Source organism: Mytilus galloprovincialis, chromosome 8, assembly GCF_965363235.1.
Source record: "Mytilus galloprovincialis chromosome 8, xbMytGall1.hap1.1, whole genome shotgun sequence".
Taxonomy (NCBI): domain Eukaryota; kingdom Metazoa; phylum Mollusca; class Bivalvia; order Mytilida; family Mytilidae; genus Mytilus; species Mytilus galloprovincialis.
In genome coordinates, this window is record NC_134845.1 from 69,826,063 (window position 1) to 69,845,272 (window position 19,210).

At 30.9% G+C, this 19,210-nt stretch overlaps 1 protein-coding gene across 1 annotated transcript; it reads right to left on the reverse strand.

Moving 5' to 3' along the window:
• Nucleotides 1-1,973: 1,973 nt before the first annotated feature.
• On the reverse strand, nucleotides 1,974-18,345 carry LOC143043770 (perlucin-like protein). Its single transcript, XM_076215947.1, has 4 exons — nucleotides 18,119-18,345; nucleotides 9,370-9,449; nucleotides 7,165-7,246; nucleotides 1,974-2,200 (listed from the first exon to the last, which is right to left on the reverse strand). The coding sequence occupies exons 2-4, from the start codon at nucleotides 9,388-9,390 to the stop codon at nucleotides 1,974-1,976; spliced, it is 330 nt and encodes a 109-aa protein (XP_076072062.1). The 5' UTR covers nucleotides 9,391-9,449; nucleotides 18,119-18,345.
• Nucleotides 18,346-19,210: the final 865 nt, after the last annotated feature.

Here is a 19,210-nt window from a genome sequence, read left to right on the forward strand (position 1 = left end):
TCAAAGACACGGGCTTTTGTCTCCCCATAAAATTTTCCCATATATAAAGGCAACAGTAGTATACCGCTGTTCAAAACTCATAAATTCATGGACAAAAAACAAAATCGGGGTAACAAACTATAACGGAGGGAAACGCATTAAAAATGAGAGGAGAACAACGACACAACATTAAAATGTAACACAAACGGACTAAGCATTAGACAAAATCCTATGAGAATAACAAATATAACATCAAAACCAAATACATGAATTTGGGATAGATAAGTACCGTGAATTCAAACTCAAAAATAAGAGAAAACAAACGACACAACGGAAACACAACGTTAAAATGTAACACACATAGAAACGAACTATAATATAGGACATTTTTAAAGGAAAAAATGATGGGTTGAACTTGGTTTTGTGGCATGCCAAACCTCCCTCTTTTATGGCCATGTGAAATATAACATTAAAATGACAACACAACATTGCAGGACTACAATATAAATAAATAGGAGAACACAATTGACATAGAAATACACGAATAAAGCTAACAAAAGGCAACAAGTTTAAAATTTTAATACGCAAGAAGTGCATTTTGTCAACACAAGACTTACAACTGACGCCCAGATACACAAGTTTGAAAGCCGAAACAAGTACAAAGTTGAACAGCATCGAGAACCAAAAGTTCAAAAAAGTTGTGCCAAAAACGGTCAGGGTTTTCAGTTAGGTACCAGATTGACCTATTATTAAGAATAATTTATACCTTTACAAACAGTAAATTTTATAAAATGACTATACAAAAGATATACATGACAAAACTGTAAGTATTAACTACACAATGTAATTACAGGAAACAACCGAAATACATTACATAACCCGACAAAATGCAACACAAAAAATAGACACATCCGAATGAGTCCAAACCTCAACGCCAAGTGACGTCATATTTGAAATTGAAAAAAATGACAAAAAATGACGCCACATTTGAATTTGTAAAACAGATCATCAAAAAATGAAAAATGACGTCACATTTGAATGAATAAGATAGAGCTAGGACTGATTTATGATTATATTTGAACTAAATACTGATATTACATTTAATAACAATGCACATTTCAATACTTATTAATAGCAAACTAAGGTAGCAATCAACTATATTATATAGCTATCTCCGGTTTGTTTTGAATCTAACTTCAAACGTAAAACATCGTACAGATTACGTTTACCAAAATCAAATCTAATAAATGAAGGCGGTGATTTATTTTCTTTACCATAACACATGAATAACTGTATATAACAAGTGCGTGTATTTGTAGAAATTAAATAAAAACTCAATGACTATGGTGGTTCCGACTCTTCTTGAATTTTCAAACTCAAATGGTAAAGCCTAATGATTCTTAAATTCTTGAATGACCATAGGAATCTTTAAAGAACATATCTGTTTTAAAATTAAAATGACATTTCACACATGTTCTTAAGAAGTTATACTACACTTGTTATGAATTTTTGTCAGAAATCTGGTATTTTCTAGATTTTTATCAATAAATAGGAAATAAAGAAATATTTGGATATACTTTAAAAATCCACAATTGCCCGCTGATTTTTTTTATTGATTATTTTGCATATATTTTAAAAAAAAAAGTCATAGGTGAACAAATCTCACAAAATGACGTTTTTCTTTCTTTATAGTTTTTAAAATTAAAAAAGATGCCTGTTTTAAATGTATGAAATAAGAGAGAATCCCTTCCCTACACATTTTCAATTAAATGCGTCAGAAAATAAGGGCACAAAATCTATAATGTATCATTTTTAAATTCCCTTATTTGCTTATAATCAATTTATAACAGTTTTTTTAAAAAGGTGGTAATTTGAAACAGTGGGGAGAACATCTTATACAGTTATTTACTAATGTAATAAACTGACTTACAATGGACGGAAAGAGTCCAAAATGGACGGTTACGAAATGTTGAGGCTAAATGAAATACCTTTCTTTACAACAGTTTCTCACACACATATCCATATTCATAATAACAACGAGCATCATTCCATCTGTAACTACTTAACGAGCATGATGCATTACAAAACATACAACAGCTTTCTATTTCTCCACCATTTGGTTCAGAAGGGGACCAATCGTTATACGTGAGTGTTGAATTATCAGAATCCCAAACCCAATGTCCTTCTGTTTGACGATCATTCAATCCTATCCATATTTCATCTAAAAAAAAAGTTAGTAGCATAAAAAATGATTATAGGTAATATATGTCAATGCGACAACAACCCAATAAGTAAAATTAAAAAGGTAAAAACATTATATGTCAAGAAAAAATATATATAGAGGTCTTAAACAAAATGAGACATTTGGATTCTACCACTGCATCGAGTGTAATACGATATTTATCGACTCGAAACAGTTACATATTTAAAATAAAACGCGAGGCTCGTCGAGCGTTTTAAATAATTAAAATTTAACTTTCGAGAGTGGATAAATATCGTATTACACAAGATTTGGTGGTGGATATTTATCCTTTCTTTTCGAATTTTCGGCAAAAAAGATTTGTCCTTTCTATGTGACGTCATCAGACGTGGTCACCTTTTTCATGCCCTCACAATAGAAATTCGGAGAAAAGCAAGAAAATTCAACGTCATACTTTGATTTTAACCAATGAAGAAATGAGATCAAACGAACCACACGTTGATTTAATTTTCTTATACAATGGGTACAGAAAGGGAAAAGTTGACGGAGAATTAGAGAAACATGTTTTTATTCTATGAAAATCTCCAGGCTTTTTTTTGTGTTGTCGGATTTTTCATAATACCCACATCTCTATTTATTTTTTAACAGATGCAAACCTGCACATAACATCTCTATCATTTTATGAGAAATGTTTCACAAAATTTTATAAAATTGATTCGAGCTGCAGGAGACTTTATGCAATTTAGAGGTTTAAATTTTCAAATTGATTAAAAGGTACATAACTGTAGAAAAGTAAATGACTCAAAACCCAAATTCGAACTCTGTTCGTGTGTTGTGGTACTCAGCATTGCGTATAATTGTCATTAATAAAATTTAGAATGGAAATGGGGAATGTGTCAAAGAGACAACAACCCGACCATAGAACAGACAGCAGAAGGTCACCAACAGGTCTTTAATGCAGCGATAAATTCCCGCACCCGGAGGCGTCCTTCAATTGGCCCGTAAACAAATATATATACTAGTTCAGTGATAATGAACGTCATACTAAACTCCAAATTGTACACAAGAAACTAAAATTAAAAAAAATACAAGACTAACAAAGGCCAAAGGCTCCTGACTTTGGACAGGCGCAACAATGCGGCCGAGTTAAACATGTTTAGGAGATCTCAACCCTCCCCTATACCTCTAACCAATGTACAAAAGTAAACGCATAACAATACGCAAATTAAAATTCAGTTCAAGAGAAGTCCGAGTCTGATGTCAGAAGATGTAACCAAAGACATTAAACAAAATAAACAAAATGACAATAATACATAAATAACAACAGACTACTAGCAGTTAACTAACATGCCAGCTCCAGACAATTGAACTGATTGAAAGATTATGTCTTCATCATATGAATATGAGACATAACTCTTCCCGTTAGGGGTTTAGTATCATACCATTATAACATAAATGGGAAGAACATAACCCGTGTCATGCCAACAACTGATTTTAAATAAATGTGTTTAGTTCTGATGCAAAGACCCTACAAGTGAATCACTATTAACGCCAAAATATGCAGTCTTTAATGACCTGACAACAGTATCGTAACTATATCGCTTCTCAATAAGTCTATTTAAAGAATTTGTTAGCTATGAGGTGAATACTGACATTTTGGTGCTTTATAAAGAATATTTCCATAAAAAATGAATGTGAAATACCTGAACGTATAGGAAGTCTGCATGTGGAGCTATATTTACGAATGACGTCCTTATACCGATGATAAAATTTAGTAAATGTTTTGACTAGTTTGTTATATCGAAAACCCTGGTGTAATAATTTTTCAGCAAAAACATAAATTTCTCTCCTTAAAATCTAAACCATTGTTACATATACGAGCGAAATGAAGCAGGAGTGTGGAAAAGGAGATGAGACGAACGACCGGACGGAGGAAAAATGAAAAATTCAAGCTCCCGAGTCATAAAAAAGGTTCACATGTATATCTAGAAGCCAATATGTATAGGTCTTTAACTATTTTTAATAATCTTAGAAACGTGTCTACATAATATCACAATATTTAAATTTATTTTTGTTTTAAGTAGTTGGGTTTATTTGTTCATAATATCCACGTCTCTATTCATTCATTTTTAAGCAATGCTATGCATAATTACATAATATCACTTTCATGTTATTAGAAACATTTAGCATATGTTTGCCTTTACATTAAACCATGCACTTAATTGTCTCACATCTAACAAGCAAAGCATATCATAAAAACTGAATGAGAATGTTCTATCATTTAGCAAAGCACAAACCATTATTTTTTTTTATCTTTTTTAGGGAGGGGGTATTCTGTCAATCAACAATACAAAATTCAACCATTTTTTTTAAACTTAGAAAAAAGCCATTTTAGAAAAAAAGAAAAACATGCTACCCCTTCCCCTATCTAATACTAGAGGCTCTCAAGAGCCTGTATTGCGCACCTGTATTTACAGTGGTTAAGGAAATCATTTAAAATAAGATTAAATTATCATAATAAATAGCATTAGATACCATAGTCATGATTGAGACAAAGTTTGGTTTAATTTGGTCTGAAATTAAATTAAAAGCAGGTCATTCTATTTTAGTCAGCCAGGAACTTAATGTTCAGTGGCTGTCATTTGTTCATGTGGTTCTTGTTTTTTATATAAACTAACCCGTTGGTTTTCCCGTTGGAATTGTTTTAATTGCTGGGCCTCTTAATTATTGCTGTTAGGTGTGAGCCATGGCTCCGTGTTGAAGACATTATCTTGACCTATAATAGTTTACTTTTACACAGTGTGACTTGGATGGACAGTTGTCTCATTGGCACTCATACCACATCTTCTAATAACTATTTACAATAGTTACTGAAGACCCTTTATCATTATTCAAATTATTTTTCATGTCTTGACCATTAAAAATGGTTTATTTTTTTTAATTTATTCATAAACTTCTATAGTAAACCCATATGTTCTATGTTTACCAATGTTAGCTATGATGGTTAAATGGCAGAGTTATCGAATACATTCAATCAGGATATATGGTCTACTGCAAACCAATTGTTATTCTAATTGGCCCAGTAGTTTTAGTGGAGAAAACTTTGTCTAGAAATTACAACAATTTAAGAAAAATTGTTTAAAAATTACTATAAAGGGCAATAGCTCAATAAGGGGTCAATTGACAGTTTTGGTCGAACTATCTTATTTGTAATTTGTAATTTGCTGAACCATGTGAATATTGTTGCTGTATTTAGTTAATCTCTATGTATAAAAATATTTTTATAAGAACCAAAAACTGCAAAATTTAGCAGTTCAGGGACAGCAGGTTGTCTGATTTCTCTGAAATTTCTCTGAAATTTTCAAAGAATGTTAAATACGTTATTTTACCGTGGAAAAATCAGAAATATAAGCAACAAAATGCGTTTAATGATAGACATTTTGAATAGTTTGTTGGCGAACGGTGTAATCAGACATCTTTCTAAAACTAGATACCCTAATGATGATTGTGACCAAATTTAGTTATATTTGTCTGAGACTAAGTTTCAGAGAAGAAGATTTTTGTAAAGATTAACGACGGACGACGACAATAAACATCGACAGACTACAGACGACGACGGACGACAATGAACGGCGGTTGCAAAAAGATTACAAAATTACACTTGACCCTTTTGGAAAGGTGAGCAAAAAGGGACGGCTAATTAATACCTTAAGCAAGCAATTGATTGATTTGGCTGTTTTGCGAGGTCCTTTGTGATATAAAGCTCTTCAGCTGTTTTTGTTTAATTAAACCTTTTATTCAAATACTCTACATTGGTAATCCCGGATTTCCCGCTCATTGAATAACATAATAGAACAAGAATTTTAATCATTTCAAAAGAAGGGCCAAAGATACCCTCAAAGATAACTCGAAAATAAACTGACAACTAGAAAACTAAAGAATGAGCCACACGAACCCCACCAAAAACTGGGGTGATCTCAGGTGCTCTGGAAGTGTTAGCAGATTCTGCTCCACATGTGGCACCCGTTGTGTTGCTCATGTTATTACAAACCCGGTTAAAAGTCTTATTCGGTAGGTCACATTCATGAAAAAGGGAGGGGATTGTAGTTACGACGTAAGAAACGTATCATCTGTGAAACGGTTATTCCATAACGGTCAACCAACTCGTGATGGCATCCGTAAAATTTACGAAGGGATGTTTTCAATTTCACCATTTGGAACTCTTGGTTTGATAGCTTCCTTGTGAGCATCAATCCTCATCAAGGAAATCGAGCTAGAAAATAAAAGCGCGGGAATATCATATCAATTGGCAGATATATACTCCGTATGCAGGCACTACATAGAAATGAAAAGTTCACAATTGGGAAGCTGAAATCATCTCGCTTCAACTGACATCTTAAAGACTTGAAAGATGAAAAAATTCTGAATGTTGACATGGGTAAGAGTGAAAGAGGAAGAGGGCTATGGTGTGGTTTGAATAAATTCTAAATGACATGTTTCTCGCGCTGAACACTCAACATACATTAGTTTAGTTTTAAACATATTTTTTTAAAGTGGATTGGGAAACAAGTAATCCCTTTCAAGTTGTGGGTGCGAGTATTGCCTTGTAGCGGCATAAGCCTACTCTTTTTTCGACATCTACAAGAGTGTCTTTTGCTAGCACGGGTCAGCCATTTATTGTCTCTTTCCGACGGTCTATCCTCGGTTCCTGAAGACTATACTCGCAAATGGTAACATATATTTGATTTTGCCATTTGATTAGGAACTTTCCGTTTTGAATTTTCCTCGGAGTTCAGTATTTTTGTTACTTTACCTTATTTATACGTCTAGTAGTAAGCTTGATATTAGATCTGGTGCTATTTTCTTACCTTTAAATGGGTTCCGACATTAGTGTTGGTTATTTGAATAAAATGAAATGAACAGATATGTCAACGAGACAGAAATATGTCAGTTCTGGTTCATTATATGATAATTACAAGATATACCTTTAACTATTGACTTAATCCATGTGTTCTCCTCACTATTTTCAATTTTCACCAAGTACCCCTCTCCTGTCTGGCATTGAACCTACAACAAACATTAACATATGTTAACATTTCTCTGTCATAGCTGATCTGGAATCACATTACACTAGTAAGATCTGTAACGATTATGCATGATATAAGATCTCTGTCATAACGATAACACTTAGATATATTGCTGCCATTAAAATTGGCGACCGATTGTAATATTGATAGTCACTGCTTAAATAAAGTAAAAAAAAATCCCTTCCCACAATAACAACCCTCGGTTTGTTGAATTGTATTCTATATTCATTATCCAGTTGGCTACTCATATCAATTTAACATAGGTCATTTTTTAGTTATTTTTCTATATCATATAATAATTTAATACATGTACTAATATTGGATGTTACAATTTTATGTACCATTTTTTCATAAAATGTCACGTTCCAAGTCATGAATATAACAGTTGTTATTACACAATCAGTTTCTATTTGTGTTGAAGTTTACTTTAGTTCCAGTTCAGTGAATGTGTTTTTCTGTAATGTTCCTCTAATAGTTGATTTGTTTCAGTTTGTAACCCGGATTTGTTTTTGCTTAATCAAATTATGGCTATTGATCAGCGGTATACTACTGCTGCCTTTGTTTAACACTTTAGGTAGTAGCAGACACTTTTACGTACATTAGTTTTGCTCGTGTAATTTAGGAAAAAATAGACAAAAAAATTACCTTGATCCTTCGACAAAAATATAAAAATTTAAAAATAAATTGAACCACACTTTTATTGAATATAAATCAGTTTGAAAAAACTTTTTTTTATCCTCAAGTAGCCAAATACACCCTTACAATAGAACACTATTTAAAAGTTCAGTTAATATTACAGCTACATCTCTCTTGTATGTGTTGCTGATCTACTTTGTACAACATATGCATTGCATTTATTGATAACTTGTTCTCGTCATGAATGAGAAGTGTATATTACAAACACAGATATACAATTGTCGGACACAAAAGTACTCAATTTATTTCACTTGACTGGGCGGAGTTTGTCCGGTTCGCTTAAAAATAAACCAGTCTATCTATAGATAGGTGTTTTAGGATAAACTCATCAATGAAATGTCCAGTCATTATTTTTTTTAATTCCTTTGACACAAATGTTTGATGACACTGATAGGTGATTATAAATCAGTGATATTTACAACCACAATGATCCTAATCACACACATTTTCTAATAGCCTGTTCTTATGCAAATTAAACGTAAGCTCCGCCCGATCAGTTGAAATAACATTGGTAATACGTTATAAGAAATCGGATTATTTAAAACTTTCGGAAAAAAAAACTTGTTTACTATTTATGATAAAAGTTACAGGAGATACCTATAAGTCGGAGAGAAATTGACAAAATCATTGTCAAAAAACGGATACAAAAAACAAGGATAAGACAGAACAGCAGTTCAACCAAACATAGGAGTAGTATTTCTAGGATTATTGATATCAATTTCACTAATGACCACAATTTTAACAGGCCAATACAGAGAGCATATAAGAAATCAAAACAACTGAAACGTAACTGCTAAATCAAATGTCAGATTTGACTTAGAATTAAAATATTAGTTTTGCGCAATTAAAAAGCTACGTTACCAAATTTATTATGGGTAATATTTTTCAAAAGCGTTTATCAAAACGTGTTTTTTGTATAATAGCGTAGTAAACAATACAAATTTAGCCAATGAAGTGACGATATTTTCGGGTCAATATCTTTGACATTAACCATGATCCTTTGGATTTTGAAACGGCGAATACAAAAGCACTGTATCATATGTGGACTGAGCAGCGTATCGACACAGTTGTAGTAAAACAACCTGTATGTTTCTATGCTCAAAACACGTATTTTAGGAACAACCTTCAACATATCTATACGGTTGTGACCAACAATAAAACCCAATGATATCAATTACTACAAATTAATGTTAAGTATTGCCAAATTTTGTCACATGTCATAAGCAGCATGACACGTAACAAAATTATAAAAACTCGAATATGACCTGAACTTTGTTTTTGATTTAGCGATACCTACCGTGTTATTCCTGTAAACTATGTTTTCATTTTATATAACCCTTACTCGGGTACATCATTTTAGATATGTACCTCTACAGCGAGCCATAATTTTATATTGTTATTAATTACCTTTGCATTTTCCCAAGACATCTTCGTATACACAAACAAATAACAGTGATTCGAAAATGATATCCAATCATTCAAGCATTCTGTAAATTGAAATGCATGTTGTAAAATGTAATGTAGAATTGATATATCAGTGAATTGATTTAAGAATAAGAATATCAATAATGATCATTTTATGGCACAGAAAGACAAAAAGTAAAGGAAAATACTTATATGACGTTTGTTTATGTGCATAAGCTAAAGCAACTTGATTATGTTATGAAAGCTCTATGATGATTTGTCTACCTGGGTAAAATGGGTACAAGAAAGACAAAAAAATAAAGAAACATACTAATATGACATTTGTATATGCACATAAGCTAATGCAACTGGATTATGGTGTTTTGTCGAGATCGGTAAAATGTGGCAGATACGAACGTCCCATTTCGTATATTTTATGGATTCTAATATGATGCACGCGTCAAAATAACTTAGGTAAAGTTAAAATGAGATACCGTTGCTATAAATATTCAGTAGAAATTGAAAAAACTAAACGCAAAAGACAAGAAGCTACAAAGACCGGAAAGATTGAATTTTTTTTTTCGATATGTTGTTTTTTTCCCCCATTCATAAAACTGTAATCTTTTACATTCATGCTCTTCTGAGAAATACTTTTTGTTTGCGATGGAAGATTATTTCTTTCAGTTCAAATGAAAATTGTTAAATTGTAAATATAGACCTGTAGACGTCTGTTCCTGTTGATTTGTTCTATGTGTTTACTGTATTCAAGGCCCGTTAAATCGCTTTTAATAAAATTGCCATTAACATGTAACATTTAAAAATTAATTGTCTATGTCTACCTTTCATTTCAACTTCATTCGATTTTTTATATCTAAAAATTATGCATCTACAAATGAGATGGAATAGCTTTTACACGCCCGACTAAGTCAGAAAGTTGCATGGTATAAACTACTCCGTCCTTAAACACTACATAGTCTTAAATTCTAATAAGAAGATGTGATATGATTGCCAATGAGACAACTATCCACCCGAGACCAAATGACACAGAAGGTTACCGTATACACAATAGCAGTGGCAGTGTCATCTGCCATTTTCATTTTTTTACTTTCAATATTTTCAAAGAGAAGGAGGAGAAATAACAAATAATTTTTAAAGCGGAGTAAAAGGAGATTTCAAAAAATATGACGTTTCAAGGAAGGTGTTCCCGGAAGCTGAGATGCTCGGTTTATAAAATGACAAAAACTGATGCATACATGCGTTTTCTTGTATTATGTATACATGTTATCCTATAGATAATAGAATAGATCTATATTGCTGCAGTGACAGCTATTACAATAGTTTAAATATGTTTCAAAGGTCATGTAATACTAATTTGCGAAAATTACTGGAAACTTGTACTTTGATGTCAGATTCAGTGTTCTATAGAAAAACAAACTCTTTTTCTAAAAAAAAAAAACAAATGAAAAAAACATGAAAAAAACATGAAAATTACTCATAACATTTTTAAAAGGTCAGTGACATAACGTTTTAGTGACTTTATTTAAAAGATAACAGAAATGACTTTCTTTGTTGAACTGTTTAGAAGAAATTATTGGTAGTTAATAATGGAAACATTTTTCATTCGTATGTTTACTTTTAGAATGTAACCACCAAGAATCTTTAACTCTACAATCTAAAATCGATAGATACAAATCTACAGTTCAATGTAGAAAAGAATTATGCTTGTAGGTTCGGTGTTATTGAATTATTTGAAAATATAAACAACAACCTAAAATTGTACATATTGCAGAAACACACAAAACTGGGATTGCCATGGTGACAAAACAAAGTCGGTAACCCCAAGTTTTTTCTCATATTTTATTCCTAAAAATATGAAATATCTTTCGTCAAAAGTGTAAGAAAAAATCACAGGTAGAAATTAATAGGCTGTTTGGTCTTTGAGAATATTTATGCTATTCAATTTAGATTTACTAGGGTCAAGATGGGGTTTCTCATTTTTGCATTCTTTAATTGTTTACACCATGTTTTTAATCATTTATGTATTTTGACAATTATTATCTATTTTTTGTTTTTGTTTTAGAATCCGATTATAATCAATTCTTTAAATTTTAGCACCCTATTATTTAGTTTATAAAGGAAGATGTGGTATGAGTGCCAAAGAGACAACTCTCCTTCCAAGTACCAGTTTATTAAAGTAGAGTCAAAGTACGGCCTTTAACACGGAACGTTGGCTCACACCGAACAGCAAGCTATTAACAGCCCAACAAATACTTGTGTAAACCAATTCAAACGAGATAACCAACGGTCTAATCTATATGAAAACAAGAAACGAGAAACAATTGTGAACCATATAAACAGACGACAACAACAGAAGATCAGATTCCTGACTTAGGACAGGTGCAAACAAATGCAGCGGGATTCAAAGTTTTACTGGTACCAAACCTTCTCCCTTTTCTAAAATCATTGTTTGTTCCTTATTTCTTATTAGTTTAATTTTCAATGGTCTATATAATTGAATAGTATGAGACTGTCATACTAGAAGGAGGTCTAGCTAGCTATACAACCAGATTTATTCCACCATTTTCATTTCCAAGTCGGGAATATGATAGTTATTACCCATTCGTTAGATGTGTTTGAGCTTTTGATTTTGCCATTTGATTAAGGACTTTCCTTTTTGAATTTTCCTTGGAGTTCACTATTTTTGAGATTTTACTTTAATTTTTCTCTATTTTTTTATTTCGTTTTTTTTCAGCGCGTTTATCCTATTATCATCTATTCTGTAAACCCCATCCAGACGCTCTATCAGTTCATCACTATGATCGTCACAGATAACTTGTAAGGTCAGTAAGGTCAAATTAGAAGACAGCTCTGAACTTTGGAAACAAATTTTCGCAACACTACAAAGGTCAAAAAGACTGAAATGACTAATTTTTATCTGAAGTTTCATTTTTTTCTCGACATTCTTTCTTTGTCTGTATGATTTTTAAATTCTTAACATAGTATGAATTTGTTTAATAAGGTACTTGATTTTTCTGTGTCTTGACAGTATATAAATATTGTCTAAACATTTCTCGACACTATCTGCATCATCTGATAAGAGTCTTGATTATAAAAAAAAGATGTGGTATGATTGCCAATGCGACCACTATCTTCCAGAGACCAAAATGACACAGAAATTAACATTAATAGGTGCCCGTACGGCCTTCAACAATGAGCAAAGCTCATACCGCATAGTCAGCTAAAAAATGCCCCGAAATGACAATGTAAAACAATTCAAATGAGAAAACTTACGGCCTTATTAAGTTAAAAAAAAAACGTTACAAAAAACAAATATGTAACACATATGATTAGTATAGACCAATTCTTGACTGTCCTAAATTTGTCTCGATCAGTCTTGACATATTCTTTGCATTCTATAAAATGTCTGAATATGTCTTCACATATTCTTGACAGTCTTAGTAATGTCTGAATTGTGCTTGACACATACTTGAAAGTCTTTAAGTTGTCTGAATACAGGTATATCTAGACACATTCTTGGTGATCTTAAAGATGTCTTTACACTATCACAACAGTATACATTTTAGAGAAATAATTTTTGGACCCTCTATAAACATGATAAATACAGTTTTCAAATTTTCCTAGAGTAGATAATAATTTTCTTTTAACCTTTTGGAAATTGACCAATTCGTTTTTATGCTAAATTATTTCACATCATAACTTTGATGAAGAAAATTCATTTTTTTTCCATGGGGAAAATCCTGTTTATGTGTAATATTTAATATATATTCCAACGGATGACATTGCACACATTTTCTTCTGTTAAATCAAGGATTTGTATAGTTAGTAGGACTATACTAAATCTTGGAAGAATAAGGATACAATAACTATCCTTTTACTATGTATAAAAATACATTTTGTTACATGTTCAATAATTGTTTATTTAGCATACATTGAATATTATGCATGTAGAATAAAATATGACTACAGTTTGATTGGTAAAAATCATTAAGCAATTATTTATAAGATTTAGGGATCCCCATTTGTAATTATTCACAAACCCACATTTAGATTGGTTTATATCAACATACTAACATTTGTATTGCTAAAACTTTAAATTTCATAGACATATTTTTTATCTAAAACAAATGTAACAAGTGTAAGTTGAAACAACAATACGTGTTATAAAGAGAAATAAAGATAAAATTATATTATGTATATCATGTATATTGGACAAGATTTGTAAAACTCAGAATTGTCATGTAAAAAACATCATTCAAAATATTCATCAGTTGTCAATCCAGTCGAGAAATTTCAAGACAGTATTCAAATATCAAGAACTTATCTAGAAATTTTAAGACCATATTCAGAATGTCGAGGATTTTTCGAGTAAACTTCATACTTAAATACAAATGAGAAATTGTCAAGATAGTCATAGACATATTTATATCTAAAAAAAATTGTAACAAGTGTAACTTGAAACAACAATACGTTTTATAAAGAGAAATGAAGATAAAATTATATTATGTATATTGGACAAGAATTGTAAAACTCAGAATTGTCATGTAAAAAAAACATCATTCAAAATATTCAGAAGATGTCAATCCAGTCGAGAAATTTCAAGACAGTATTCAAATATCAAGAACTTATCTAGAATTTTTAAGACCATATTCAGAATGTCGAGGATTTTTCGAGTAAACTTCATACTTAAATACAAATGAGAAATTGTCAAGATAGTCATACTTTTGGAGAATTTCGAATAACTGGGGTTTGTTTTGCAAATAATTATCTTTCCAGGCTTTTGTAGTGCAAAGATTAAGTTTAAAACCATGCATGCATACGACAAATTTCACATAATTTGAATAGGCATTCGTCAAATATCAATTATACTTATTCAAGAAAAAAGGCACTTTTTGACAAGATTTATAAATTTAATTTTGGACGGAAACTTTTTTGTCCACAGGAAGATATCATTTCCCTCCCGCAAATCGGATTTTCCTCCTCCTACACTTAGGGAATATCGTTTAAGAAATTTCCCGTTTAAATTTGTCTATTCTGCATTTTATTTTAGTTTTGTTGGCGATAGCAATTGTAAAAATGTGTTAAAGATATTTTTGCCAAATATTACTGCTGTGTGTACGGATATATAACCGTACGGTACATTTATTATTCTTATCAAAACAAAAGATTCTCTATTGATTGGTAACAGGATAAACAAAACGTAAAGACATCGATTATTTTAAATTTGATTAAATAAAAGCCAACAGTTTATGAGTTTTGAATTGTATATATGACATTATACATATTTAATTACAAAAAGCAATAAAATCAAGACAATTAAAATGTTAGTTATAACTAGCTTGATAAACTTTTTTTAACAACATAATAATATTTATTCCTCTAATCTTGCTTGTTACAAATTTCACCAAGAGTCCAAGCTTATCTTGATTTACCCTGTTATACTCCACTGATTGTCCAGGGAAATAAACAGCTGATCCAACTTATTAACTTTTAAAAAATAATATAAAGGATGTATAATTTTCTTATGCAGAGATTTATCAATGCTAAAAATTCTTTCTAATTGACAATAACATTGGACATCTTGATTTATATGCATCTATTCCTTTATTAAATTCATTTTCAAAAATACTAAAGACATCAACAGTTTTTGTTCTCTGCTCGAATACATAGCATGACTAATAAATAGAAAAAAACTTTATACTGTTAGTATATAATTCAAAAAATAATATTTACTATCTGTGATTTTATATGCAAATACCAGATGTTGCAATTTAATATCAAAATCTATTTTACATCTTTTAAAGAGTTCATAGATTTTTTGCCAAAATTTATTCAAATATCTACACTTCAGAATATAGTGAGCATAATATTCTTCTTGCTTACAAAAACTACACTTATCTGTCTTAGTTACTTTCCACTGCAATAACAGTTTTTTCAGTTGGAACAATATAATGTAATAGTAATAACTTGTTTAATAAAGTTATCACTGTGAATCTTCATTATTGTAACGAGAAATAATTCTACAATCTAAAACACTTTATCTCTTGTCCAATATCTCGGTTAATATGCTTGTAATTAAATGCAACTGTTTACATCTTCTTCGTTTAAACTTTGGTGGATAACTGTCTCATTGGCAATCATACCACATCGCCTTATTTTTTAAACCAAACGATATTTTGTGTTTTGCTATTCATTATATAAGTTTTTCTTTCTTTTGGACCAATCTAATGATAAAGACCATTCCCAACTTATTTCTACAGTTTCGTCTTTGGATGTGCCGTTGAACCATTGTTACAGGCGAGCAGAGCAGTTGCGCGCTCATAAATAAAGGCAACAGTAGTATACCACTGTTCAAAACTCATAAATCTATGGACAAAAAACAAAATCGGGGTAACAAACTAAAACTGAGGAAACGCATTAAATATTAGAGGAGAACAACGACACAACATTAAAATGTAACACACACAGCAACGGACTAAGCATTAGACAACATCCGATGAGAATAACCAATATAACATCAAAACCAAATACATGAATTTGGGATAGAAAAGTACCGTGACACGTCTTATAGTAATGTGAATTCACACTCAAAAATAGGAGAAAACAAACGACACAACGGAACACACAACATAAACCTGTGTATTCCCACAACAAATTAATGTGGCTGTCTAAAGTCGGGTGCTTGGTAGTCATTAAATGACGTTATCGATGTCTGTTATGTGTACTATTCGTCATTTTTGTTGTTGTCATAAATCAAGACGTTGACTTTTCGTTTGATTTGTTCAACACTTTCACAATTGAATAAACGGTAATTATGGATTTTTCGAATTGATTTTCCTCTAAGTTTAGTATTTTTGTGATTTAACTTTCTTGGAATTGGTTCATTGTATTTTTAAATTCTGTTTGATGGGTTTCTCCTTGGTTATCATACCACACCTACATATTCTATCACAACATACATTGTAAAAGCAATTTCACTTGCAGATTTCTAAGATAAATATATATATATGTTAGCGGCAATAAGTGAAATTAGGCATTAATGTTAAATCCTAGGCAATAAGCTAACGCCTAGGCAGTAAGTCTATTGCTTAAATGATTGTTCGGCATTAGTCTTAAATCCTGAAAAATGTGTGCAGGCATTAAGCTTAATGCCTAAAATATAAATACAAGTAAATAAAAGAAATGTATTCAATTAAATACAAATATTTTTGTTACACAATAACATTATGAGAACTGGGGCCTGTTTATAGAAACTGTCCTAAGATCGGTCTTTTAATACTATATTCTGAGGATAGAATTTAATGATAAAGTTAGGACCGACTTACGACATGTCCATGCATGCACATCGAAGATATCTTAGGATTAGCTTAGCTAGGATGTCCTAACCGCGCGTAAAAGAAAATAGCAAATGAGAAAACATTGTATCAAATTTAACCAACAACTTTGATTTATAAAGTGATTATTTATTAGAAAATAATTATTAGTTTTGAATTAAAGGTAATGAATAATTTTAATATTATACATTAAAACTCTATGAAACAAAACATACGTCAAGAAAATATAACTACGTTTTATATCAGAATTGAACAAACTAATTGTAAACAAATAAAATTGAATATATAATCGGTAAAATCATTAAATGCTTTGAGGGAGGTGAATTTGAAGTGTCACAGTTTCATACTTACAAGTTCGAGGGCAAATCTCGTGCATCTTTCATATAAATGCTGAGTACTTCAACTACTTCGCTTTATTACTGTGAATAACATACGTGTGAATATAAGAAAGAAAAGAAATTCGAATTTTAATGATACCATACTATATGGCACAGTTTCATCCTAAATTTAAAAAAGAAGATGTGGTATGATTGCCAATGAGTCAATTCTCCACAAGAGACCAGAAATAAATCACTAAAAATATGTTATTTATATTAAGACGCTTCAAATAATAATTCAATAATATGAAACTTGGTAGAAATTTGTGTCAATTTGCTATCACAAGTTTTGTAACTGTTAACAAAGATAATACTTATCAAATAAAAAAGCTTAAGATTTGAAAATGGTGTGAGCACAAAAATCATATCTTAATTTTGTCTACTTTCGACCGGTTCAAACCAGTTCGACTTGTGAAGTGTAAAAAAATTCAAATAGATATTATAACTATTCTAAAGAATCTCCCCACTTTTTTAATTGGAAACAATCACTGTTTTAAAATCTTTATAATACTACAAAAGCATGTTTTAACTGCTAAAATTACTAAATAAACTTACTAAATTTGAAGATCTGTCAAATGAATTCATATTTATGCATGTAATATTAGAAATATAAATAAGAAACTACTTTATATCGATAATAAATCACCAAATAATGGCAAATATGCATAAATTCCAGAGTTCACTTATTGCCTAAAATTATGTTCGGCAATAGGATGAATAATCATCATCAAATTTCAGGAAATAAGCTTAATGCCTGAAAATTTCAGGCAATAACTTAATGCCTAGGCGTTAGCTTATTGCCTAAGATTTAAGCTTAATGCCGAATTTCACTTATTGCCGCTAACATATATACAAAAGACAGAACGAAAAACACGTTAAAAGGAACAATGAATAAAATTGAGAATGGAAATGGGGAATGTGCCAAAGAGACAACAACCCGACCATAGTGTACTTTAATGATATAGATAATTTAACTGCAATGATAGCTTTAATGATAGCTATATAAAAAAAAATTTACCTTACCTTTCACATCTATATTACATATATTTATGTTATCTTTCAGAGTCTGGCAGAATTCTCCCTCAACACAAGCATCGCTGCCGGGACATGGATCATAATAGGAGTCCTATAAATAGTATAAACAAAGAAAATAATCAGTGTCAGTAACCCATGCTTTTGCACATAAAGCCGATTTCTAAACAAATTATTATCATAATTGATATAAACTACAACGCTATATAATGATATAATCGACGAGAAAGGCAATTCAGAATATTTTATGTTGAAGTGGAATCGGTAGTATGTATGAACCCACAATATTTTAGGACACAACATGACGTACGTTGTATTTTTGTCGTTAGTTTGATTTTGACCTATTGTTACACCTCAATATGAATTCAAAAGACAACATCGAGTTCTTATACAATATTTATATATTGCAAACATGTAACCAACTTTTCACATCGAGCAACAACCTTAAAACTGACCAGAAAATACATTAACTCTGTCTTTATCTTTGAATGTTAAACACATTAGAATAACCAGAAACTTTAAATGTCCTTCAGTGGCAACTTTATGGCCATAGATAAATAGCACTAATTAATTGCGATAGTTCTAGAGAGTTCATTCAGTTGCTAAGAAAATATTACTATTTAACGGTTAACAGGTGTCACAGTTAAAGTTCTTGTAATGTCTATTACACAAATAATACTAAAATTAGCCTTTTAACACCTATATGTTGAAGTTTGATATCCCTCTGTTATCCTCAATCTCCCATGTTATTATACTAATCACTAGATTTGGATAAAGTTGATTTAAGATGTATTATTTTTTTAAAAAAAGATTATTGGTTGAAATATTGTAAAATTTATCACTACAACGAAACTGAAAGGACGTAGTACGAACGCCGGCTAGATTCAGGGTTATGTTTTATCTTAAAGTTGTATTAACGACGTGGCCAACTCTATTAAACAAATTAGTTTACTCGTTTAAACCACTTAGCTAATTCGTTCTTAAAACGATGTAGAGTGTCTGGCTCTTTATATCAACTTAGCTTACTTTTTTATTGTCTTCTTATACATGTTATAGATTTCTAAATTTCGACTACAAGTGCAA

Bases quoted from the DNA above. Each gene is read 5' to 3' on its own strand.
- LOC143043770 (XM_076215947.1), bottom strand. From the start codon at position 9,390: ATGTCTTGGGAAAATGCAAAG. The intron at 7,247-9,369 runs GTAATTAATAAC...TGTTTGTTGTAG, and splicing joins TGTCTTGGGAAAATGCAAAG to GTTCAATGCCAGACAGGAGA. The intron at 2,201-7,164 runs GTATATCTTGTA...CTTTTTTTTTAG, and splicing joins GATTAAGTCAATAGTTAAAG to ATGAAATATGGATAGGATTG.